General features: G+C 44.6%; 1 protein-coding gene across 3 annotated transcripts in view; it reads right to left on the reverse strand.

The window, feature by feature from the left end:
- The window catches only part of LOC125129260 (extracellular sulfatase Sulf-1), a 155,414-nt gene that overhangs the window by 10,581 nt on the left and 119,428 nt on the right, over positions 1–25,405 (reverse strand). Inside the window, exons 12-21 of one of the 3 annotated variants that reach the window (XM_047783781.1) lie at positions 17,215–17,431; positions 13,917–14,169; positions 12,152–12,248; positions 10,951–11,045; positions 10,296–10,361; positions 9,197–9,369; positions 5,783–5,925; positions 5,565–5,688; positions 3,005–3,038; positions 1,655–1,720 (exon numbers count right to left, since the gene is read on the reverse strand). In XM_047783781.1, coding sequence (XP_047639737.1) covers positions 1,655–1,720; positions 3,005–3,038; positions 5,565–5,688; positions 5,783–5,925; positions 9,197–9,369; positions 10,296–10,361; positions 10,951–11,045; positions 12,152–12,248; positions 13,917–14,169; positions 17,215–17,431 — 1,268 coding nt within the window. Of the gene's footprint in view, positions 1–168; positions 225–1,654; positions 1,721–3,004; positions 3,039–5,564; positions 5,689–5,782; positions 5,926–9,196; positions 9,370–10,295; positions 10,362–10,950; positions 11,046–12,151; positions 12,249–13,916; positions 14,170–17,214; positions 17,432–25,405 lie in introns of all 3 variants that reach the window. The other 2 variants (XM_047783783.1, XM_047783782.1) reach the window with 2 other exon arrangements.

The following is a 25,405-nucleotide window of genomic DNA, read 5'->3' on the forward strand; positions in this document are numbered from 1 at the left end:
AAAATGGGGACAGTAACAGTACCGACCTCACAATGTTGTGAGGGGCAAATGAGTTAAGCTATGTATCACTTAGGAAAATACTGGAACATAGGAAGTTACGCAACTGTTAGCAAATAGTCCCCAAATTGGGAAGAGACGGAACTGGAGCTTGAGCCCAATCTGACTCACCAAGCTGTTCTCATGTCCTGCTCTATAGCCCAGGGCGCTATGTCCAATCACTTGTGCTAGAACATGATAGACAATAATATGAGAAAAAGAATGCATATTTATGTATAACTGGGTCACTTTGCTGTACAGCAGAAATTGACAGAACACTGTAAATCAACCATAGTAAAAAAAAAAAAAAAGAAAGAAAGAACACACAAAAAACCCCAAACCGAAACCAAAACCTGTTCTCATCACTCTTTGTTACCTAATCTGATCAACCCCAATCCTCTCATATTATTTCTCCCAGTTTAACAATCTTGAGTAGCTTTTGATCACTTTCAGGATAAAGACATAGCCTCTGAAGTAGCATAGAACTTGGGTGACAAATTTCTTTGCCTGGGATGGTCCCGGTTAGTCTGGTATACACAGCATCCTGTGCAGTTTAGCATTTGTCCAGAATTTTTGGAGTTTTCAGAAAATGTAGTTTAGAAAGTAATTTTTTAAGGACAACTATTTTAAAGAACTACTGGCTAATCCATTGGTTAGCAAACCCGTATATCAAAAACTGATCTAATTTTTGTGATTTTTAGTATTTCCTCCGAGGTCATCATCTCCTGCCTGCAAAAGGGATTTCAGCGGAAAGGTAGTTTGCCTCATGGATATGGTGGAGTCTGAGATGCCAGACATTTTGAGTTAAAGAGGAGCCTTAGGCTTGTCTTTGATAAGGAATTTAGAAGAAGAAAAGAAAGAAACAGGTAACACTCAGTCACCATGCACACACACTTTCACTGGCCACATTACCAGAGAAGAGATGCCATCAACAACTCAAGTTCCCCAGGGTTTGCCAAAACCACCCCAGAAACGATGGATTTGGCCCTGGTGAGTGGTGACAGGGATGAGGGAAGGGGGACTCCCAGATGCCTGCCCTTTAATCATGACTTCAGTGCAGCTAAACATTGTTTATCTCAAAGTGGTCCAGGGATAGAGTGATGAAGAACTCTCTTCATCTCTCCAGACTTGTGCCTTTTTTTTTTTTGTCTTTTTGTCTTTCTAGGGCCGTACCTGCGGCACATAGAGGTTCTCAGGCTAGGAGTCGAATCGGAGCTGTAGCCACTGGCCTACACCACAGCCACAGCAACGCAGGATCCAAGTCATGTCTGCGACCTACACCACAGCTCACAGCAATGCAGGATCTTTAACTGACTGAGTGAGGCCAGGGATCGAACCCACATCCTCATGGATGCTAGTCGGGTTCGTTAACCACTGAGCCATGACTGGAACTCCCAGACTTGTGTCTTAAATAACCTATTAATACCCCTTTATCTCTTTCATGACAGGAATAAAAGAGGGCCAGACATCAAATCCCTTAGCTGAAGAATTGAGTGCATCATAAAATAGCTGTAAGGTCAGTATCTACAGTCAGGTCTGCTTCAACGACACACTTCAGATACGTCTTCATGGGACCCCCAGGAGGCAGGCAGGTCGGTCCTGGCGTGTGAGACATTACCTTGTCAGCCCATATCCTGGGTGAGACCAGCTTAAGAAGGGGCTCTTCTGCTTTGTCTTACGTGGGCTGAGGGGACACAGCGGGTAGGTGTGGAGGCAGAGCAAGGAAAGGAAAGAGGGAAGACAAGAGGGAAGAGAAAAAGAAGAGATAGAGAAATGGTTATCAGGACCCTGCAAAGCCCAGGCTTCTCTGTCATGTTTGCTTGCATCCTCCCCGCCATCCTTCCTAGGTGCCTTCAACTTCTCTCGGAACCAATAAGCTGCCCTTTAGAAGGAAAATCTGAGATCACAGCACACGAGGCCGGGGGTCGGGGGGACCAGGGTGCCCTGGAATGGCAGTATTCTTCCTTCTGCGACTCCAAGACAGTATCAGTATGGGTGACCCCGATTAAGTCCATGTCCCTTTGATGGAAGTCTTTCTTCCAAGAGGATTCATGAACAAAGGCAATGGCACATCCATGCCTCAGGTTCCCCACAGTGAAGCCCCCTCCTGCTCTGTGTGGCATGTTTTTGACAGACCTGCCTGAGATCTAAGCTCAGGGTAGATTCTTGGCAAAGAGCTGACTTGGCCAGTGGGCATTCTGGTCCCCTCACTCCCTTCCTCCCCAGCACAGGGAAGTAAGAGGGATGGAGGGGGGGCTGGAGGGGGATGGGAGGACTGGGCTGAGGGCTGTACATGAGGATGTCGAGTGTCAGGCACATGTCTCTGTGTGACATCGAGACCTTTCTGTGAGTCTTGACTCCAGTTGCCCTGACCCCGATGCCCACACCTCCTCTTCACTCACCACCTGCAGAGCCATCTGAACCCTGTCACCGCTGCTGTCACCATCAGAGTCAACTCAGGACTGTCAACTAGGAAGCTCCTCTTGCCTCCAACTTCAGCCCTAGAACGCTCTTAAAAGTCCCATCACTCCTTGTGTGATTTTGATGTCACATGTCATAAACATCTCTAACCAGTGTCCATGAAGCCTCGCCACCAAATTGACATTTAAGTACCACCAGCGAAAGAATTCTTCCTGCTTCTGCCCAGGGCTTCCCAAGGTCATTCTGTTCCCCCCCCATACGCACCATTCCATGCTCAAAAGCACCATTCAACAAGCAGACAAGCGTGGGAGTGATGGGAGTAGGAAGGGCACTCAGACACGTCTTGTCGTGACAGTGGGCTGATATATAAACGCAAGATGACAGATCTGTCCCCGAAGACACAAGACGGTGGAGAATGCTGTTAGAACATGCAAGCACCCCAAGCCCAGCGGTGTGCCGAGGTAAGAAACAGAAATGAGTTAAAAATGACTGGATCATGCAATTATTGGGGAAGAAGCTGCCAGGGAGAATAAAAAAGCATGAATACCTGTGTAGGTCATAGCTTCCTCCATCTTTACTTCCTGATATAGGAAAATATAAGAGTAATTTAGGTTAGCTTTAGAACTCACACCACCATCCACTATGTCGTGTTCCACGCACAACATCTAAATCCTAGAAAGAAACATATCGTGTTAAGTACAGACAGCGCCGGAGTCCAACAGAGCTTTCCTGCTCGGTTCAAAATGAGGGTTGAAAGCTATACATAAAAAGGTTTAAGATAAAATATATCCGAGTTCACACGAAAAAGGGCTAAGGATGAAAAGTAATGACAAGTACTTCCAAACATCCGTGTGAGTGTCAGTAATGAACTTTGATTATTTTAGACAAAACCCTTGGAGAAAAGGGCCAGTAATCAACTCCCTTAGGAATCACTGAGAAGGGGGACAGGACAACTTGAAGGGTTAACAGCAGTGACAGGCCATTATTCACCTGAATGGCCTGGCATGTCCTTCATCTCTTAGAGACGACTCATCAGATTTCCCTAAGCAGAGGGGTTATGTCATTAGCAATAAAGGTGCTATGTTCGTGGGGGAGAAATATCTGGTGTAATGTAATTTTCAGTGCCTCTCGTAGTTGTTTTCCAGGCCTTCATGGGCTTTTTTTTTTTGGTGGGATTTGAGGAAAAGGTCAACAGATAACAGCAGGATATCTCCAAATATTTAAGCTGAGTGGGGTCAGTGACCAAAAGATTTGGACTGGTGATCCATTCCACTAAGGTGTTCACTGAGGGTGTGACTGACAGCTGTGATGGAACCTCCCACAGGATGTGGAATTTCTTATGGGACATGCAGCTCGACAGCTTTCAGGACCCTAAAGTGGTAGAAACAGGAGTTCCCGTTGTGGCAGAAACGAATCTGACTAGTATTGATGAGGACGCAGATTCAATCCCTGGCCTCGCTCAGTGGGTTAAGGATCCAGCGTTGCCGTGCTGTGGTGTAGGCTGCAGACGCGGCTCAGATCTGGCGTTGCTGTGGCTGTGGCTGTGGCTGGTAGCTGCAGCTCTAATTCAATCCCTAGCCTGAGAACTTCCATATGCTGCGGGTACAGCTCTAAAATAAATAAATAAAATAAAATAAAATGGTAGAAATGGCAAGTGATGGTGCTGATCATTTTGGGATGACCCCCTCCCCCAACCCTGCCCTCCCTATCAAGTCACATGGCTCAGGAAGCTGCCTACTGGTGATGCTGGTGACACTGGCTCTGCAGGGGACCCACAGAGACACGAGCTGTCAAGGGCACAGAGAAAACGCAGCTGCCTAACAGAGGGTTCTTGCAAATTGCTCCCCATGTCCTGTGGGTCCAGCTCTTCACCCTTTAGGGGTTGGGATGCTGGGCTGATGCCAATGCCCTTGGCCAGCTTCAGCTCTTTCTCCTTCCTTCTCTGGACAGCTTGTGTTACATTTCTACAGGAATTATGAGAAAATAAGTATTCTCATTAATCAGAAAAGAGCTGGGACAGACACTGAAAAGAAGTGAATGTCCAAGAGTTGCCATTGTGGCTTAGCAGGTTAAGAACCCGACACAATATCCATGAGGATGCAGGCTCAATCCCTGGCCTCGCTCAGTGAGTTAAGGATCCAGTGTAGCCATGAGCTGCGGCGTAGGCTGCAGAGGTGGCTTGGATCTGGCATTGCTGTGACTGTGGCATAGGTCAGCAGCTATAGCTCCTATTCAACCCCTAGCCTGGGGGATGAATCCATGTGCCGCAGATGCAATAGTAAAAAGAAAAGAGAAAAAAAAAGAAAAGAAAAAGAACTGCATTTCCACGAGCCAAAGGAGAGTTACATGGCTTGAACACAGCAGACCAGGGAGGGGCATCGGCTGATTCCATACAGCCCTTCTTATACTTTCAGGACAACGACGTGCTCAAACATCTCTAGTTTCAGACAAGAAATACGGCAAAAGACATCTAATGCCGTGTGTCATGGGCAGGAATCCAACTGAGGAAGTGCCAAACTCTGCTCAGCAAAAATAGGGCACTGCTGTGTTTCTATCCGAAATCGCTTTTAAAAATGGGATATCCTGGTTTACCTAGAATATATCTAATGACTGTTGACAGCAATCACAAATAAACCCCCAATGCTTTCATCCCATCTTCCAATGGATGCTTCCATCAGGAACTGAGGTTTACTAAGAGAACAGACCTGTGCAAGAGATTGCAATGAAATGCTCAACATATCTTCCGGGGCATTGTTACATTGTTCATTAGTGTAACCAGAGCTAAATTTAAAGACTAGGAATCCCCAGGTGGCTCAGCAGGTTAAGGATCCGGTGTTGGCTGTGGCTCTGGTTACAACTGTGATGAGGGTTCAGTCCCTGGTCTGGGAACTTCCTCATGCCCAGGGCATGGGACCAAAAAAAAAAAAAAAAAGAAATTCTTAAATTTAGAGAACAAAATATGTTTGGAATTGCCTAGATAGTTTCCCATGGAAGGATCCCAAACTATATGTTTCTATGCCTTCTATCCCCAATTACATGTTTCAGAGACAGAAAACTTGACAACCAAGTTTCCAGGTAATAAAGGACAAAATTTCGTTTTTCCTTACCAAGTTCAAGGCCCTTAGGTCTGGGGTTGCATTGCTTATACCCTTGACAGCTCCTGAGCTCCATCAGTTGCACGTGTAGCTGATTCAAAACGCCCCTTTCTACCGTGTGCACAGTGTTGGTGAGCTGCGGACGAAGAGGCCAGGACAATGTCATTAAGCTCATGTTCCCGTTATTCCCTTCTCAATAATCTTCAGAAAGTGAAAACCTATTGACTTACCTGATAAGGATCTGTATTCATATCAAAATACTCCAGAAAGCCAGTGGCAAACTCGCAGAAAAGAAAATTATGCGTCTCATTAACTGTCCGCAGACACCAGTAGGTGTTATTGTTAGAACTGGTGCACGCACAGAAAGAGCCCACTGTTGGTAAGAAGGAGGAACAAGGTGAAAAGAACGAAAAAAACCTAGCAGCCGAGCCGTTCCCACATTTCCACATCTCGACCCCTTAAACGTCACCTTAAAGGTCACATTTTCTTTCTTACAAATACTTGTGAGGAGGAGTTCCCGCCGTGGCTGAGTGGTTAATGAATCCGACTAGGAACCATGAGGTTTCGGGTTCAATCCCTGGCCTCGCTCAGTGGGTTAAGGATCCGGCGTTTCCGTGAGCTGTGGTGTAGGTTCCAGATGCAGCTCGGATCCCGAGTTGCTGTGGCTGTGGTGTAGGCCGGCGGCTACAGCTCTGATTGGACCCCTAGCCTGGGAACCTTCATATGCCGCGGGAGAAGCCCAAGAAATGGCAAAAAGACAAAAACGAAACAAAAAAACAAAACAAATACTGTGAGGAGACATTAAAATACCTGTATTTTCCTCCCTCTTTATACATGGTTGCTGTGAGATGAGGTGAAGATGGAAAAAGCAGGGGTGATCTATGCTGGTGGTTATAGGCTAAAAGGTGAAGTTGAATTTCAGGCCCCAATGCCCCTTCGCTCTGTTGGGCCCTGGTCTCCAAAGCAGGGTGACTGACTGGAGAACGGGAAGGAAGGCATCAGAACTTCTATTTATGGGTATTTTATTTTTTTAAACATGGAAAAAAACAGTTCCTTAATAAAGAGGTGGACCTGATGCCTTAGCTTGTTCTGTGTGTCAGAAGGTCATGTGTCACAAATGTCTGGAAAGAGGGATTCTGCAGGGTGGACATGTTTGGAGATGGCTCGAGGCCAGCTCAGTGAATTTAAGGAGGTGGAGATTTGTGATTGGAGTTCCTGCTGTGGCAAAGTGGGTTAAGAATCTGACTTCAGTGGCTTGGGTTGCCGTGGAGGCTCAGGTTCGAGCCCTGGCCCAGAGAAGTCAAAGAATCTGGCATCGATGCAGCTGCAGCGTAGGTTGTAGCTGCAGCTTGCATTCAGTCTCTGGCCCGGGAACTTCCATATGCTGAGGGTGTGGCCATAAAAAAAAAAAGAAATCTGTGATCATTGGAGACTCTCTAGAGCACCTGAACAAGAGATGGACTCTAATCACGAACATCCTTTGTATCATGCAGAGGGTCACTGGTTAACTCGTAGAAAGTCTGAGAAAGTGCTGTTGAATTTGTCAGATTAATGTCCCACTATTGCTTCTGCCTGGGGTGCTGCCCCCTCTCTGGGCCCCACCATTCTCATGATCCCTCCTGTTCACCCCTAGGGTTCAATTTCACCTCTTCAGAAATTCCATCACCCCACCCTCTCTAAAAGGGCACCTTTTTTTTTTTTTTTGGTCTTTTTGCCTTTTCTAGGGCTGCTCCTGCGGCATATGGAGGTTCCCAGGCTAGGGTCTAATCGGAGCTGTAGCCGCTGGCCTACCCCACAGCCACAGCAATGCCAGATCCAAGCTGCATCTGCGACCTACACCACAGCTCACGGCAACTATGGATCCTTAACCCACTGAGCGAGGCCAGGAGTCAAACCCACAACCTCATGGTTCCTAGTCGGATTTCATTAACCATTGCGCCACAACGGGAACTCCCTAAAAGGGCACTTTGATCACCGTTTCCTTCACAGCATTATTACAACTCATAATTATTGTATGTATTTCATTTACTTTCTTTCTTTACTCTCCTTTGGGAGGTAAGTGTCCCGAGGGCAGAGGATGAGGGGTGTCTCTCTGGTGTGTCTCCTGTGCTCGGCTCAGAGCCTGATGGAGAAGAGACCCCCAGCAAGCTCTGTGGCCTCCACATCCCCACCTTCAAGGCTAAAAGCTAGGCCTTCAAGAGCTCACTTGGCCTCGAATGTGTAAACATGATGTAAACATAAATGCAAACATGGATACTGAAATCAAGATACATCAAAACGGGAAGACAGAACACAAATCATCACAGATAGGACCTAAGTCTCCCCAAGGAGGGTCTGTGGCACCCTGGGAGTCTCCAAACCTCACTTTGAGAAACACTGACTGGGTGTCTCCTGGGATCCTTTCTTTTTTCTTTCTTTCTCTCTTTTTTTTTTTTTTTTGGCCATGCCAGCAGCATGTGGAAATTCCTGGGCCAGGGATTGAACCCATGCTGCTGCAACAACAATGCTGGATCCTTAATTGCTAGGCCACCGGGAACTCCTCCTGTGATCCTTTCAACTGGAAGACTGTGCTTTAGCTACTCCATGGTTTGGCAAGGCTTCAGCCAGATGACATGCCGCAAAAAGTTAGGGTGTTATTTCTATGTGGTCTCAGTGAATATTGTGCACAGACCACCAAAGCAAAGATAAGCATTCATTTTAAAAGTGCACAAGTATTATCGTTCCCTATCTTCAGCAACTCTATGTGAAACCCAGTATTTTGTGAAGTCCCTTTTATTCTGCAAGCAGTGTTAGGTACTAAAGGGGACTGAGGAGAAACAGGATACAGTCCCTGCATTTAAGGAGCTTTTACTTCCTTTTACTCTATGCACAGAATATGCACTTGAAGTAAAGCAGAAAAGAAATATATTTGGGGCAAAATTATTCATCCATTTCTTTCGTTATTTAGTGATAGAGCCGTCTTGCTGGCTGGGAAGTCTGTCAGGGGCTGGGTACTGGGTGAAATGTTATCAGGAGACAAACCCAGGGAGACCTTGGCATTTTCTTTTTTTCTTTTTCTTTTTTTTTGTCTTTCTCTTATTTTGGGGCCACATCCACGGCATATGGAAGTTCCCAGGCTAGGGGTCCAATCGGAGCTGTAGCCACTGGCCTACGCCACAGCCACAGCAACCTGGGATCTGAGCAGTCTTCGACCTACACCACAGCTCATGGCAACGCTGGATCCTTAACCCACTGAGTGAGGCCAGGGATCGAATCTGTGTCTTCATGGATGCCAGTCAGGTGCGTTAATCGCTGAGCCATGACGGGAACTCTAGACCTTGTCATTTCCCAGCTGTTCCCTGGTGGTGCAGCTGATTAAGGATCCAGCATCGTTGCTGCTGTGGCACAGGTTTGATCCTTCGCCCAGGAACTTCTGCATGCCATGGGCGTGACGAAAAAAGGACCAAATTAAAATTTCTAAAGAAAAAAGTAATTTGGGGCAAAATAATTCTAGTCATCAGTATAGAAAATGCTCTGAAGCTTTCCTCTGGAATCGTTCTAGATTTCTGGTTTTACGGTGCTGAAATCCTAGGCCAAGTAACTGTGCATGGGCTGCTGGCTCTCCTCAGGGTGGCAGGAAGTGGCATTTAGAAGAAGCAACTCACGGTTCCAGAACGGCGCCGTCTGCCAGTGGTTGTTGTCGTGGGTGAAGCAGGTGAGGCCGGGCAGGCTGCACTCCTCCCCCTTCCGCTGCCGTTTCTTCTCCTTCCTCTCTTTCTTCCTCCTGCGGGTCTCCTTGAAAAGCTGCAGTTTGCTGTCTACTTCCTGAGCAGCTTCTCTATTCCAAGAGAAAGGACTTTTTAATGATCAGAAAGCACGGTCTCAATTAAAAAGAGACTCATTGCTCTGAATCTCACATGTTTAGGCACGAGATGACAGATGGCCTTAATTTTCTAGATGGCCTCAAAATACACTCACTGACATTGACGATAAACTCATTAAGGGCCACTGGTCTCAGACTTTTACTGAGTCTTCACAGGATGAACATTCATTTCCTTATTGACATGCAAACATTGGTGCAAATAAATGTTCAAGTCAATCAGTAGATCCTGCTTGCCATGCCCTTTGGGCCAATGGCTTAACTTCCTGGCAGCTCATTATCTATCAGCCAATGGAGTCAATGACTGGTTGGATTAGATGACTTGAACCAGGTGGCTAAAATTCTCTTGTCAAATCCTACCAAATAGGCTTGGAAAGAATTAAAAAAAATATTTTTAGTTATCTTCACTTTTTCAACGAAGGGCTCAAAACTTGGTGGAGTTTCAACTATTAAATCCCCTTCACCTGTCAGTTTTACTATTATTTTAAAAAGATGTCTATTTCTTTCAGCTTTCAGAATTCCGCATGATTTCAGGCTGCTCTCCAGAACACACGGCCCTCATTCAGTGAGTCTACATCTCCTAACCACTGTCCACAGAAAGCAGTGCGTGGAGTAAAATCCAGTTACCAGCCCATATATCTGCAGTGAGCACACACGAAATGAGAGCAGAACTTTGCATGGCGCCCCCTATAGGATTCCAGATGCATCCCCATGGTTCCTTGGCAGGATATGGGCTTGTTTTCAACTTGAGCTAATGCCCTTCCAGTGTCATCTCCTTTCCCCAAACGGCAGCACTTGAAACACAGGAATCCTGGTAGCCTTTCAGAAGCACCCAGCAAATGGTACCCTTCCCTCCCGGCAAGTGGGGCAAACAGTTAACTTACTTGAATGGGTGAAGATGGCTCTTTAATTTCTCTTGCTTTTTTACACCTTTCTCTTTGTTGTAATAGCTGTGGGCAAGACGGTTCAACAGTGAGTCTTCATAATCATGCATCTGATCAAATAGTGAATTTACAGAATGGAAGCAAAATAGAAGGTGGGCAGTTACATTGTTGTGTGCAACTATCTTAGTGGGATTTGTTTGTTTGTTTGTTTGTTTTTTTAGGGCTGCACCCACGGCACATGGAGGTTCCCAGGCTATGGGTCTAATTGGAGCTGTAGCTGTCGGCCTACACCACAGCCACTGCAACTCGGGATCTGAGCTGTGTTTGCGACTTACATCACAGCTCAAAGCAATGCCAGATCCCCAACCCACTGAGCGAGGCCAGGGATCGAACCTGCAACCTCATGGTTCCTAGTCAGATTTGTTTCTGCGGCGCCACGACGGGAACTCCAGATTTTTTTTTTTTTTTAACCTTCTGTTTAGGTTTGTGACATATTTCATTTGACCTAAATGGTTAAGGTCATTACCATATGGGATAGTGGATTCGATTTATTAAGCTTTCTCTCGGTAAAAGAGAGAAGCAAGCCTAGTGCCTAACAGGGTAGCTTGTGTAAAGATGAATTTGGAAAGAGACTGCAGGCTGGACCCAAGCTCACCTCTGTTTACTGCAGCCACACTCCTCAGGTTTCCTTCTCTTTAGATGTCCTCTCACCTCTCTTAAATTTTTAATTTTATCTTGCAAAGCTTCAATCTGGAAAACACACATGTGAACAATTACATCTTAAGATCAAAATTTCTGTACAAAGTACCTTTCTTTTCACCCTATCTCCAGTGTTCCATAATGACAGCTCTTTTTCTGAGATGACCATTCATTTGCAAACAAGCCAGGCAAAGACTATGTCTACCTCTATATTCCAACCCACGTGTCATACCAAACAGCTGTTTTGGGAGTTGCTGTTGTGGCTCAGCAGTGACAAACCGACTGGTATTAATGAGGACGCGGGTTCGACCCTTGGCCTTGCTCAGTGGGTTAAGGGATCTGGTGTTGCTGTGAGCTGTCGTGTAGGTCCCAGACAAGGCTTGGATCCTGAGTTGCTGTAGCTGTGGTGTAGGCGGGCAGCTGCAGCTCTGTTTCGACTCCTAGCCTGGAACTTCCATATGCAGCAAGTGCAGCCCTAAAAAGTAAAGTAACGTGACGTGACGTGACGTGACGCGACGTGACGTAAAGTAAAAAGTAAAGTAAAATAAAAAGTAAAGTAAAGTAAAGTAAAAAAGTAACATAACGTAACGTAAAAGTAACGTAAAAGTAAAAGTAAAGTAAAAGTAAAGTAAAAGTAAAAGTAAAGTAAAGTAAAGTAAAAGTAAAGTAAAGTAAAAGTAAAAGTAAAGTAAAGTAAAAGTAAAGTAAAGTAAAAGTAAAGTAAAAGTAAAGTAAAAGTAAAGTAAAGTAAAAGTAAAGTAAAGTAAAAGTAAAGTAAAGTAAAAGTAAAAGTAAAGTAAAGTAAAGTAAAAGTAAGGTAAAGTAAAAGTAAAGTAAAGTAAAAGTAAAGTAAAGTAAAAGTAAAGTAAAGTAAAAGTAAAGTAAAGTAAACTAAAGTAAAAGTAAAGTAAAATAAACAGCATTAAGTTGCTCCTAGAGATCTTCTACTTTTCTCACCCCCTCTTTTGCATGCAGTCAGGACCATCATTCTATGACTGGAGAAAGAGGCAAGAGAAGTACCTTGTTCTTCTGGTTTTCAAAAGATTATACAGAAGATGAGTGTACACACGATATGGCCCAACCCAGCATCCCAGTGGGGCTGGTGAGCCACATTTGCATCAGGAAATATACCTTCCTATCACATGGCCATGGCTCACCTCCTTATCAATGTATGCCTTGTGGTCCTTCCAGGCTCTGGCTGATTGATAAAGCTCTCTCTCACAATGGATTGTATCATTTGGAAGAATAAAGCACCTGAAAGAAAAATTTAGGAACTTGAGTATCCTCTAAATTCTTAATTTGGATGCAGGCAGTAATTTGGAGCTGAGCCATAGATAAGGTCCGTGGGAGTGTTTCCAGGCTACCGGTGAGAACAGAGGATGGTGTCAGATGGAGTCATAGGGAAGGTCAAGGCAACATTCAACATCCGTGTCCCCATGAACAAATAGCACACCAAATTCCTTTTCTTTTTTTCTTTTTTAGGGCTGCACCCATGGCAGGGGACCCATTCCCAGGCTAGGGGACCAATTCGAGTTTCAGCTGCAGGCCTATATACCCTGGCCGCAGCAGTGCTGGATCCTTAACCCACTGAGTGAGGCCAGGGATCAAATCTGCATCCTCACGGACACTATGTTGGGTTCTTAACTTGTTGAGCCACAATGGGAACTTGCAACTCCATTTCTGAAAGCCCCACCAAATACTGTAGGAAGAAGAATGAGGTTTTCATAGTTGTAGTAGGAATGGCTGATGTGGAGAAACTCAGAGTTAGAAGGCGTTATTCACGGGATTCATTTTGCCACAAAGAGCCTGCCCAAGGAAGCCCAATAAGTTTAAAGCAAAGAAACAGCCCCAGGGATGGAGTCAGTGGGATGGGAGCTAATCAACACTGACAGAAAAACAAACTGAGGTCTAAATCTTTTAGCAACCATAACCACCGCAGCCACCAAGAGACCTCTTCCAAAGGTAAAACTCCTCCTGGCACCCTGCCTCCCGAAAGTGATGAAATAAATGAAAGAGGAAACAAAGATCTTGCTCCTAAATTCAGAAAGAAAAATGTCTTGGAGTTCCCATTGTGGCTCAGCAGTAACAAACCCGACGAGTATCCATGAGGATGCGGATTCGATCCTGGCCTCACTTGGTGGGTTTTAAGGATCTGGCATGGCCTTGAGCTGTGGTGTAGGTTGCAGACTCAGCTTGGACCCCACTTTGCTGTGGCTGTGGTGTGGGCTGGCAGCTGCAGCTCCAATTTGACCCCTAGCCTGGAAACCTCCATATGTCGTGGGTGTGGCCCTTTAAAAAGCAAAGAAAAACAAAACAAAACAAAACAAACAAAACAAAACAAAAAAACAAAAGATTTCTTTATCAAGAAAGCACGTAAGTTTTGAAAGGAACTGAGAAGCACAGTGGGGGAATCACCTCCCTCCCTGTATCTATGACTCTCCAGGATCTGGAGGTCAGGTGTTTCTACATCTCACATCCATCCCCACCTATGCCATCTTTCTGGAAGCTTCTCTAGGATCCACAGTCCTCCCTGGGGCTGTTTCTTTTCTGAGGCCCTGACCGTATAACTCTGCCGTGAGCCACAGTGACTTTGCAGAATGGAGCGCCTTGCCAGTCCTGGTCATGGTTTTCATGTGTTTTCCAGAGCCCACAAAGGTAACTACTTCTGGGCAGAACTCCACACCTGCTAAGTCAGGATGTGCCAGCATCCCCTTGGCTATATGCCCAGATGACCAGAATTCATGTGCAACTGACCCACAGCAACCATCCGAATCTATGATTGTTTGGACTCCTTGTTGCCTGTTTAACCTCTGGTCATCAGACACCGTTCTGCCGAATGACGTCACTTTGTAAAGGGGCAAGATGGTGACAATAGGAGGGATGGCTCTGAACTCAACCCCCATGAACGCAAAGCCTTCCTACTTGTGCGTCACCCGGACGGTGGTGGGTAGGCCCACGGCATTGCCACTGTCAGCCAGCATGGTGTCCCCGTCGCCACCGCTGGCAGCCTGGTGCCCTCCCGGCCCCTGGCGGCCTTCACTGTGACGCTTGGTGATGCTTCTTGGTTGCAACACCTGAAGTTCTTCTTCTTCCAGGTTTATGTCATAGATCTCGCCTTCAAATTCGACGGACAAGGAACGTGTCTGCCGGGTATGGACAAATCTGGGCTTGTACTCTGGAAAGAAGGGAAGACAGGTGAATTTGAATGTCCAGATGTAGTTTAGGAGGGAATGAAATAAGGAGTTCCTGTTGTGGCTCAGTGGTAATGAACGTGACTAGTATCCATGAGGATGCAGGTTCGATCCCTGACCTCACTCATCAGATTAAGGCTCTGCTGTTGTTGTGAGCTGTGATGTAGGTCACAGATGTGGCCTGGATCCTGTGTTGCTGTGGCTGTGGAGTAGCCTGGCAGCTGTGACTCTGAGTTAACTCCTAGCCTGGGAACTTCCATATGCCTCGGGTGCAGCTCTGAAAAGGCAAAAAAAAAAAAAATAATAATAAATTTTAAAAAAAGAGGGAAGGAAATGACGGCCGGGCTGGCTGAGCATTTGGGAAAGGGGCAAGTGGTGCACGCTGCACTGGTGAGGGGCTCTGGCAGCCAGCCCACTGGAATTCATGTTGGGAGAGGTGGGCTCTGGTCCTGGCTTTGCCAGTGCAGAGCAGTGTGATAGATGGAGTGCTCTTCTGGGGCTCAGGCCCTTCGTCTCTCCCGTGAGGGGGTAGGTCTAAGACCCTTTCCATTTACGGTAGGCTGTGAACCTTTACAAAGTTTCCAATGTGAACTACAAGGCAGTTTGGCAAAACTATTAATAATAGTAATGACTCTTCATTTATTGAGCTTTGGCTATGTATTATTCACCTCGTACTTAGATCTAATGCATAATCATGAAAGACAGGTATGATTACAATAAATCCTTACATTAAAAGATTTATCATATCGTCAAAACAGGCTCATGAATGTGGTGTTAACTTTATATTATGATGAGATAACTGAAGCTCTGAGTGTCAAGCATCTTTTGCAAGGTGATGCAGCCAATGGCTGTAAGCCAGGACTACGACCTATCAGATTTTTTTCAAAAAAGTTATTTAGTTATTTATTGTTTGCTTTTTTAGGGCCATACATGCAGCATATGGAAATTCCCAGGCTAGGGGTGGAATCGGAGCTGTAGCTGCTGGCCACAGCCACAGCAACGTGGGATCCAAGCTGCAACCTACACCGAAGCTCATGGCAAAGCCCACCAGATCCTTAACCCACCATGCAAGGCCAGGGATCAAATCCTCATCCTCATGGTTACTAGTTGGGTTTGTAACCAGCTGAGCCACAATGGGAACTCCCAATCTATCAAAGTTCTAAAGGTGATAAAATCTTCCCACTACACTGGCTGCTTTTTGGAAAAGGTAAATGCTCCAGATACCTTCTAGTCTCATAGATAATAGAAGTTTGCTCTAAGTAAAGTTAAATTTTGCAAATGCTTCCAATACCAACTGGCTAAATACCTGACAGATGGAGAGTAATGCCGGGGGCAGGGGGTGGAGGCCAGCATGTTTTCTGGTCACCAAAGAGCACTGCCCAGGCTCACTGCGGGCTGTATAAGAGCTTTAGTGGGCAAACACTGGCCCCCACTGATCAGATGCGCTCAGGCTCTGCGGGGGTGCACTCAAAAGCCTTAGGTGTCCAGCCTTCTGCTAAAATAGGAAGAAAGGGAGCACACTGAATGGTCTTGCTCCTTGCAGGACTCTGCTCTGAGGGAAGATGCTTTTGTGCACTGGATCATTAAGAATGCTTGTTAAGTTCCATCATTATGGAAAAAACACCAGACTCCATGCAGCTTGAAAAAGTAGCCCCAGAATTTAGCTGGTGCTCAACATGGAAAAGTCAGTATAAATCAGTGGGCTTTATGATCAGTGCCTGGGGGCAACATGGAACGTCCTGGGGGAGGAGAGGCTGCCCCCACTTCCAGGCTGGTTACTGGGGATCTGCTTCTGTGAAGGGAGGGGATCAGGGGGCCTGTCTCTTGCTGTTTTCCCATTTGAAACCTCTGTGTGACTTATTAAACCCGGCATTTTCTTTCAGGAAGAAAGAAAATCTCCCAAGTCAATGATTCTCAGCCTTCTGGGTTATGGATTCCTTCAAGAATTTGTTGAAAGTTATGGACATCCAGAAACATGTGCCTATATCTATAGAATGTATGTAAAATTTTGGATAAAATGCTGGAGGACCCATGATCCTATAAGGTTCATCTGTAGAATCCAGGGCAAAAAAGCCTATTCCAAGGGTTTCCATCGTTCTAGTAAATGATTTGATTTGTTTGTTTGTCTTTTAAATTATATATATTCCTTTTCTTTCTTTTCTTTTCTTTCTTTCTTGTCTTTTCTAGGGCCACACCCTCGGCATATGGAGGTTCCCAGGCTAGGGGTCTAATCAGAGCTTGTAGCCACTGGCCGCCACCACAGCCACAGCAATGTCAGATCCAAGCTGCATCTGCGACCTACACCACAGCTCATGGCAACACCGGATCCTTAACCCACTGAGTGAGGCCAGGAATCGAACCCGCAACCTCATGGTTCCTAGTCGGATTCGTTTCTGCTGCGCCACGATGAGAACTCCTGGAATTTAATTTAATGTATCTTGCTTTCCAAACCAGTACAGAAAGGCGTTATCACAGAAATAAATCACTTTTCACACTTGGCCACTAGATGACACTAAACTCTCATTCTTTTATAGACAGTGACGCTGCGGAGTTTTCCTATCCATGTAATCATAAGAATCTGATAGCTGCCTGATAAGAGTTTTCATAAGGAAAATGCAAGGCAGTGCTTTTCATACTGAATTCAACTAGTTTGAGCCTGCCAGTCAACAAGGGGAAAAATATATTGTCCTAAAACAGATAGGCTTTTTTAAAAAGTATGTATGCTTTTCCCATTAGTTAAATGCACAAGCCCTGAAACACTGGCTTTTTCTTTTCTTTCTTTTTTAAGTGTGTGCATGTTTTGTGTCTGGTGCTTTTACGGAATATATTTTCATTCTAGGCTTAATATTCACAAGAAAAAATTCAAATGGCCTGAGCTTTCATATTTTAAATGGAACATCCATGTGCTTCTAAACCTCTGCATGAATCCGATCTAACACTGTAGATGGATCAAGGGTTTTTTTATGTCCCTAACGTCCCTCCCCGAAGGCCTCGACCTGCCATGGTGAGGGTCACAGTGTATGGCTTACTCGGGGTCCCCTGGTTCCTCAGGAACTGCCTCTGACTCTTCCTCTGGCTTCTGCTGGCCCGATAACCGTTGTCTCCACAGCTGCACTCTTTGTCCTTGTCGTGGAAGCCACGAGAAAAGAGCTGCCTCGCGCTCTGCCGCACGGCCAGCAGGTCACTGGACCCTTTGCACTTGTGAATTCGAAGCTTGCCAGACGTGTCCTCGACGCACTGCCACTTCTGCAAAAGCCAACATGAAAGTGTGGGGGACGGTGTGGGGGGATGCATCCCAGGTCAGGTGTTTCTGATTAAAGACTGCTGCTTTTGTCTTTAGAACCCTGGCAACACCTTAAGGAGAGTGAATGATAAAAAGCCAGCTTGCAAGTGACCCTGGGGTTAAGTCAACTCCCTGTTCTCTTAGTTACTGCAGGCAAACACGGATGACCACGAAATTACGGGAAATCAGCACTACCTCAATGATACCAGAGCCAAAAATTGATATATAAATTGTCAGCATCCAGACTAAACAGAGTCTTGAATGAAACATGGAAAAGCCCTTACTTAACTCACCAAGTCACAGAGCACAGCTGTCAGGGCTGTTTGCAGCAGACCCCTTTCTCTGGAAAAACAAATTCGGCTGCTTTGTTCTCTGCCCTTGAATTTCTCATGTAAGCCAGGGCAGAGTGGCAGGCACATGAGGAAGACAGAGATGAGTTTAATCTGAGTCTGTCATGGGGCGAGCCAGCTTTCATACACCCCAGACATTGGCAGACGTGCCAGGCTTTCTTGGGGCTTTTTCTTATCCTTCTACAAACATCGCACACCCAGCAGAGCCAGCTGCTCCCTAAAGATGCAATGTTCACCGCCTGATGGGGAGCTGGCACTGGCTTTTCTGGGTTGAGTTTTCCATCACGGTGACTACAGAGACTGCAGGCTTAGTTCTGGATGCATATGATACAGCATAGGGTCTCAGTGCTCTTTACCCTGATTCTTGGGTATCAAACTTGGTTGAAATAAGAGCCCTTCACCAGGAGGGTGATTTCATGTGATCCTCCATAGCTGACTTCCTAACCTTCCTTTTACTTCTTATTTCCCCCTTTCTCCCTCCCTAAAATGTTGATTTGGCCAACAGGAGGAACAATGACCCTCCTTTCAAGTTGATCGTGTTGTTACAACAGGCTACAATGTAGCGTTTCAAACTTTTTGTCTTTTCCTTTCCCCTTCCATGTATGAGCATCCTTTACATGCATAGTATTTACTGATCCTTCTTTTCTTTAAAGGGACACATTTCTAAACTCTGGCCAAAGCAGTAATACTTGGAAAATTATGTGTTCGTTGTGCCAGACATATATTTTCAAAATATATTAAAATAAATGAAACATTACTAGATAAAAGATGTTCTTTCAGGCACCATGCAAAATGATCTCGTATAGCCCCTTGCTGTAGGCATACTGTTGGGGAGCATCTTGATTTCAAATTGTCCTGGTGAAGTTTGGCCAAGGAACCCAGCTGGCTTGGTCAGCTGACAGATGACACTCAGGTGGGTACCACCCTTCACAGTGGATCATGATGCTGAGTCACACTTCATTTTTCACCTTCAATCTTTTTTTAATGCCCATACCCACGGGATATGGATATTCCTGGGCCAGGGAATGAATTCTAGCCATAGTTGCAAACTATGCTGCAGGTGCAGCAATGCCAGATCTTTTAACCCACTGCTCCGGGCTGGTGATTAAACCCACACCTCTCCAGTGACCTGAGCTACTACAGTCAGGTTCTTAACCCGCTGCACCACAGTGGGAACCTTACACTTCGTTTTCTCTTAATGCAGTTATATGCCTTCAGTTGGTGCTGAATGATCATAGCTGCCCTTGTGCTTCTTCCATAAAGTTCCCAAATCCCTGGTATATAGAACTTGATCTTATGATTTCACTTTAGCACCTCCACACTCTTGGTGCCACTGAATTCAATTATTTCAAGACACACCAGGTTACAGCCTTCTTTGGTGGCTTGGCCAGAATGTCTTGAATGTTCACATCTCTATCCAGAGAAGCAGGAGCTCAGGAGACAAGATAACTACCTATTTACAAAGCCATGAAAAGGTAACGCAGATAAGAATAATCCAAGGACTAGATAAATTAGAGATGATTTAATGAAAAACCAACCAACCAACCAAAAGTGAATTCAACTTTTGAGAAGGCACATGGGAGTTCCATCTGCTCAGTGGTCCTCACACGCGGTTGGACATTGGAATTTTTCCAAAGCTCCCTTCTTGATTCTAATGAGCAGCTGGGGTAAGAACACCCATTTTTTTTTTCTTTTTAGGGATGAACCAGTGGCATATGTAAGTTCCCAAGATAGGAGTCAAATCAGAGCTGCAGCTGCCAGTCTACACCACAGCCACAGCAACTGGGGATCTGAGCCACATCTTCGAACTACACCATAGCTCATAGCAACACCAGATCCTTAACCCACTGAGTGAGGCTGGGTATCGAACCCACATCCTCATGGATAGTAGTTTGGTTTGCTAAAGTCCTCAAGAAGGGCAGAAGGGATATACCTTGTCTAAGGAACTCAGATGAGCTTTGAGAAGGATGTGTGTATTTTGGGGTGTGAGTGTGAAAGGAGATCTATGTCTAGAAATGTAATGATGTAACCAGTTCAGAAAATGACTCCAGCTGAACAGGTGGACATTTTCAGCTCATCTCACCTGGCAGGACAATGTGCTCTATTTAAGAGTAACCAGTCTTCCTCATGCTCTCACCTAACCCTAATCCTAACTCTAACCCGAACAGCTGACAAGTGACAGACTTAGTCTTTGCACACTCTTAGTTGAAAACTGCATGTAGCTTGTTCCATGGTTCTGCCATTTAACGTGGAGATGAGTGATTTCCAGGCCAGGGTTTGCAGCACTCCTAGGTATGTCCACTTAGCTTGAGGAGGTGCCATGAACTTCTCATAAAAGTTCTCTAAGACTCATATACGACGCCATTAAGACACAATTAAATGTCATATGGAATTCTTGCTAGTGAAATGTGTCACCAAAATAAATAACATTCCACAGCTCCAAAAAGTTTGGGAATCAGTGGTGCCTGAGTGTCATTACCTATGTCTGTCTTAAAGCCAAACAGTGGAAGACATCCACCCATCTGAATGCCACCAGTCTGCATCCATCAAGCACTGAAAAATGAAGAGTTGACTACTTAACGTCTCAGTGGCAAAAGAAGCAGTCAGTGGATTCACAATTCACAGCCATACAGAAGCTTAAGAAGTGCTCTCTTTTCTCTCAGATGGAAAAATGTGGCTAACTCTATTCTTGAAAAATGATGGCCTTCTGTCTTTTTTGAGTTCCAATTTATATCCATTTTCATGCAAATGCTAATATTTAAAACATCCGGCTATCTTGAAAACCTTCACTAGTTTTACAATCACAATGCATTAAAAAATTCTTTCTTTTTTTTTTTTTTTTTGGCCTGGTAGAGCTGAGGGGACCAGTAGATTCCTGTAGAACACAAAAATGTAGGCAGAATTTTTGGTGACATAGCCTATTGGGAATACAACTGGCATTTTCCTAACCGTGTTCCTTGTTGATTTCCTCTAGGAGAGGGAAGAAGAGAAACCATGTTTCTTCCTAAAGAGTAGAATTTAAACATGCCTAGGGGCTGGCACTGTCTCTGGCACGGATGATGTATCTTATAAGATCAAATTTACATACACAGAAGCATGAACACGTACAACACACCCACACAACCACATACAGACATAGACCCACACATATTCTTATATAAAACAAGAGCCACTGACAAAAAAGCCAATTATTTTCTGTACCGAGGACTCTCTCTGAACAAGTCACAGACCCTATTAGATAGAGTAATTAGCTGGAGGCTTTGAAAATCTTCTTAGAGACAAGCATACTAGGAATTTTAATGAAATGTAATTACCACATATTGGCCACAGTCATTGTAGTGTTCGATATCATGACAATTTTTATGGCTGAGCAATAAAACCTTGAAATAGCAGCAACTAAAATGGTCATCTTACTTAGAGAGTTTAGAGAGGGAGGCGGGGAAAGAGAAATTTTAAAAGAATTACTCCGAAACATGCTGCAAGCCATTTACGGGCTCCAAATAATGAGACGGTTTTGCACTGCAGAAGAGTTGCAGGAATCCGATGAAAGCGGGAGCTCAGGTGAGGCTAATGGGATGTGGAGTCAGCCTCAGAAATGAGCTTTGTGAGACAAGTGCCCTCGCTGCAATACAGATGTCACATCGCCTCGATTTTATCAGTGTTCTTGGAGTTTATTGGTAAACCAGTTAAGGGCCAAATCCAATTGTCTCCATTTTCTCGGACTACTCACTCCATCAAATTCCCATCTTGCTTTCTGGGACAACCTCACCTCCACCCTCCTCCTGCCACTCTTGACTGATTAACCAGGGCTGAGAATTTAGCGCACATTCATTCTTCAAATAATTTTGCACATCTCCCATGGACGAGGTGCTCGATAAAACTGTTTCAATGAAGTTGTTATTGCATTTTCGTCTTTCCAACTACACTGAAACTTGAGAAAGGGCAAGGACCACGTCTCTGACTCCTGATTCATTCCCCAAGGCTAACTCAGCATCGAATCACTCCGTTCAGTAATTATGTCTCAATGTTTTTGATGGATTGTATGGCACTTAAGGTAAATCACACCTACTGATGAAGAGAAGGTTGGCTATTTTGGTCTAAGGAGTCACATGCTCAGCTGTTTGGGTGGAATCCAACCTGATGAGAAATGTTACTTTATTATTACCTCTTAAATTCTTACTTGATACACAGTGCTGGTCTAGAGGGCTTTATATAAAAATGTATTCTGATTTAATCTTCACCATAACCTCAAGAGCTATCATAATTTGCTTACTGGAGTAGGATTTTGTGGCAGTGGCTATCACCTCTATTCTGCCCAGGACTTAGGAATGCCGTTTCATACCCAGATTGATGTGGCTCAGTGGGAAAACGCTGGACTTTCAAGCTAGAAAGCCTGGAATTGAATATCAGCTTTATCACATTGCTGTGGAGCCTGGACCAAGTCAGCTACACAATCTGAGTTTTTGCAGAGTCACAAGCATTAGGGATATTAACAAAGGGAGGACTTAGCACATGGCAGGTACTCAGCAAAGGTAGCTGCTATTATTGTTATTATGATGATTTTTTACACACGTAGTTTATTATGTAAAGAATTGGATCTAATGTAAACTTGATGAGATGTAGCCTTTTTTTTTTTTTTTCCTGGCTGTCTCTGTGACATATGTGATTTCCTGGGCCAGGGATCGAACCTGAGCCATAGCAGTAACCCGAGCCACAGCAGTGACAATGCTGAGTCCTCAACGGCTAGGCCACCAGGGGATTCCAAGATAGCCATTTCTAGTGGAGACAAGTATTGGACTAAGGATCTGAAGATCTCAAATTTAATTTTCTTTTACTAACTCTATGTCCTTGAGCAAAGTACAGAATCGCTTTGTTCTTCCAGATTCCACATCTGGTAAAATAATACCAAGGATATGTTATGAGAATAAATTGACTGTTTTCGGAGTTCTGAGGAAAAGATGTACTACAGAAATCCAGAGCAGAGCTATTATAAGTGACCTTTAAAAATGGCTATCCAGTCCTTGGGCGAGTTATGTCCTCTGGTTAGAAACTGTCTTAAATGTTACTATTACTTAAATAATTACTATTTAGAGAGACTTTGAGTCCCAAAGATCTTTGTTTGAATGCAGACTTGTTACCTTCTGAGTGACTTTGGTCGCATGAACTTTGTCTTTGAAACTCATATTTACAACGAGCATGATATCTATTTTATTTATTTATTTACTTTTTTGTCTTTTTAGAGCCGCGCCTGTTGCATATGGAGGTTCCCAGGCTAGGCGTCAAATCAGAGCTACAGCTGCCTGCCTACACCACAGTCACAGCAACACGGGATCCCAGCCGCATCTGTGACCTACACCACAGCTCGTGGCAACGCCAGATCCTTAACCCACTGAGCAAGGCCAGGGATCGAACCTGCAACCTCATGGATCCCAGTTAGATTTGTTTCCACCGAGCCACAACAGGAACTCCCATGATATCTATTTTATAGAAGAGTTTTCAGGTGTAAAATATTCCATGGTAAATGCTTAGCACAATAGCATACCAATGACGAAACTGGTTACTTCCCTTTCTTGAAGTAACCACTAGATGATCATTATAGTTTCTATGTTTTGAATTGCATGTATTTCTCAAATCGATTAAGAACATTCTGGGAGTTCACTGGTGGCTCATGGGGTTAAGGGTCCAGCATTGTCACTGTGGCCAGGGTTTGATCCCTGATCCAGGGAACTTTTCCACGCTGTGGGTTCAGCCAAAAAACAAAAAAGAGAGAATGTTCTGTATTCTTATTTATACTTATTTATACCCATTTTCACGAGTAAGAAAAAAAAATGTGGCTACCCTGTTTCTAGGTACACTGCAATGGAAGCTTAAATTTTATACACATATACACATGCACATTAGTTCTCCATTATTATATGTCTTATTACATGGATTTGGTCCTAACGCAGGTCACATCATGTTCTCTGAAATGTAACAACCACACAGTAATTTTCTAATAACCTAATTATCCTTTAAGCCAGTACCAATATCACTGAAATCAGTTACCTGTATGCGGATGTGTATTTGGAATTTTCATCTGGGGTGGGAGTGGGGAAAATGGGTGAAGGCATACATTTCCAGTTATAAAATAAGTAAGTCAGGGGGATGTCACTGTAACACAGGGTGACTACTGTTAATAACACTCTACTGCATATTGGAAAGTCGCTAAGAGAATAAATCTTAAAAGTTCTCATCACACACCTACAAAATTTAACTGTGTGTGTGGTGATGGATGGTAACTAGACTTATTCACAACATATATAAATATCAAATCATTATGTGGTATGTGAAAATAATATAGCATTGTAAGTCGATTACACTTCAGTTAAAATTTTTTTCATTTCAACATGGGAATATAAAAAGAGTATATAAACACCGTTGTTCAAGCTGCTATTTAGCTCAGGCTATTGTTCAGCTTTCCCGCAAATATGAACTAGTCTGCTTGAGCTGAGGATATTTCTCTCCTGCTATCTCTGAGATGGGATGGGGTTGGGGGGAAGGGCAGAAGAAAAAGCAGAAGAAAGAGAAAATGTTTCCTCCTTTAGATTGTAATCTGAATAACCGTTTGTCAAAGTCAGTGCTGGACTGTCGGAAGAAGTATGGCTCTTGCAGATGAGGGAAAAGAAAATTGGTGAATTGACCTTGGCCAACAGTCAACACCTAGTACTCGCTAAGTGCTTGCTGTGTGCTCCAGATGCTTAATCCACTTAACTCCTGTGCTCTTTATAGAGACCCCTGGAGGCAGGTGCTATTATTGTGCCCATTTTCCAGATGAAAAAACTAAGGCAGAGTTAGGTTAAATAACTTGTCCATGGTCCCATACCAAGCAAGCCGTAGACCCAGGATGCCATCCCCAATTGATGAGGACACCAATACAAAAGGAGAGTGGTTTGGGGCAGGATGTGAAGCTTCAGGTGGGCGCCGGTTGAGAGGTTAGCACTTAGAAAGGCAGAGGCAACAACTTATATGCAGATGAAAACATTACATTTAAAAGTCAGGGAGACAGGGGAACTGGACCAGGGCGGGTATAGTGGGGAATGAGATGGTGTAAATTCAATAAGGTGGGGCCACATTACATAGTTGATGATAAAGGTGTTCTTATGTTGGTTATTTAACTGTGTCAGATTCATTCGGAACATTATTAAATGTTTCACATTTAACCCTGCAATTTTACTTATTCATTCACTTTTTCTTGCTGCTGCATGCAGTGGCTTGATGTGGGATCTCAGTTCTCAGACCAGGGACTGAACCCTGGCTACAGTGGTGAAAGCACTGAATCCTAACCACTAGACCACCAGGGAGCTCCCCAACACTGCAATTTGTATTTTAAAAAATGCAAAGTAGCCAAACATCTAAGTAGAAGCGCAGCTGTTCAGACTCTCCCTTCAGTGCAGGTTGAAGAGAGGCTGAGCCTTCTGTACTGGGTCCCTGTGCAGACCAGAGTTCAGCCAGAGGATGGCGCTGGGGCACAGGCTTTTTGGCAGGCTTTTCTGGAACCAGAGAGTCAGGGTTGGAGGGGGAAGTTTGAGAGGATGGCTACAAGCCATG

This window comes from Phacochoerus africanus, chromosome 6 (assembly GCF_016906955.1).
Source record: "Phacochoerus africanus isolate WHEZ1 chromosome 6, ROS_Pafr_v1, whole genome shotgun sequence".
NCBI lineage: Eukaryota > Metazoa > Chordata > Mammalia > Artiodactyla > Suidae > Phacochoerus > Phacochoerus africanus.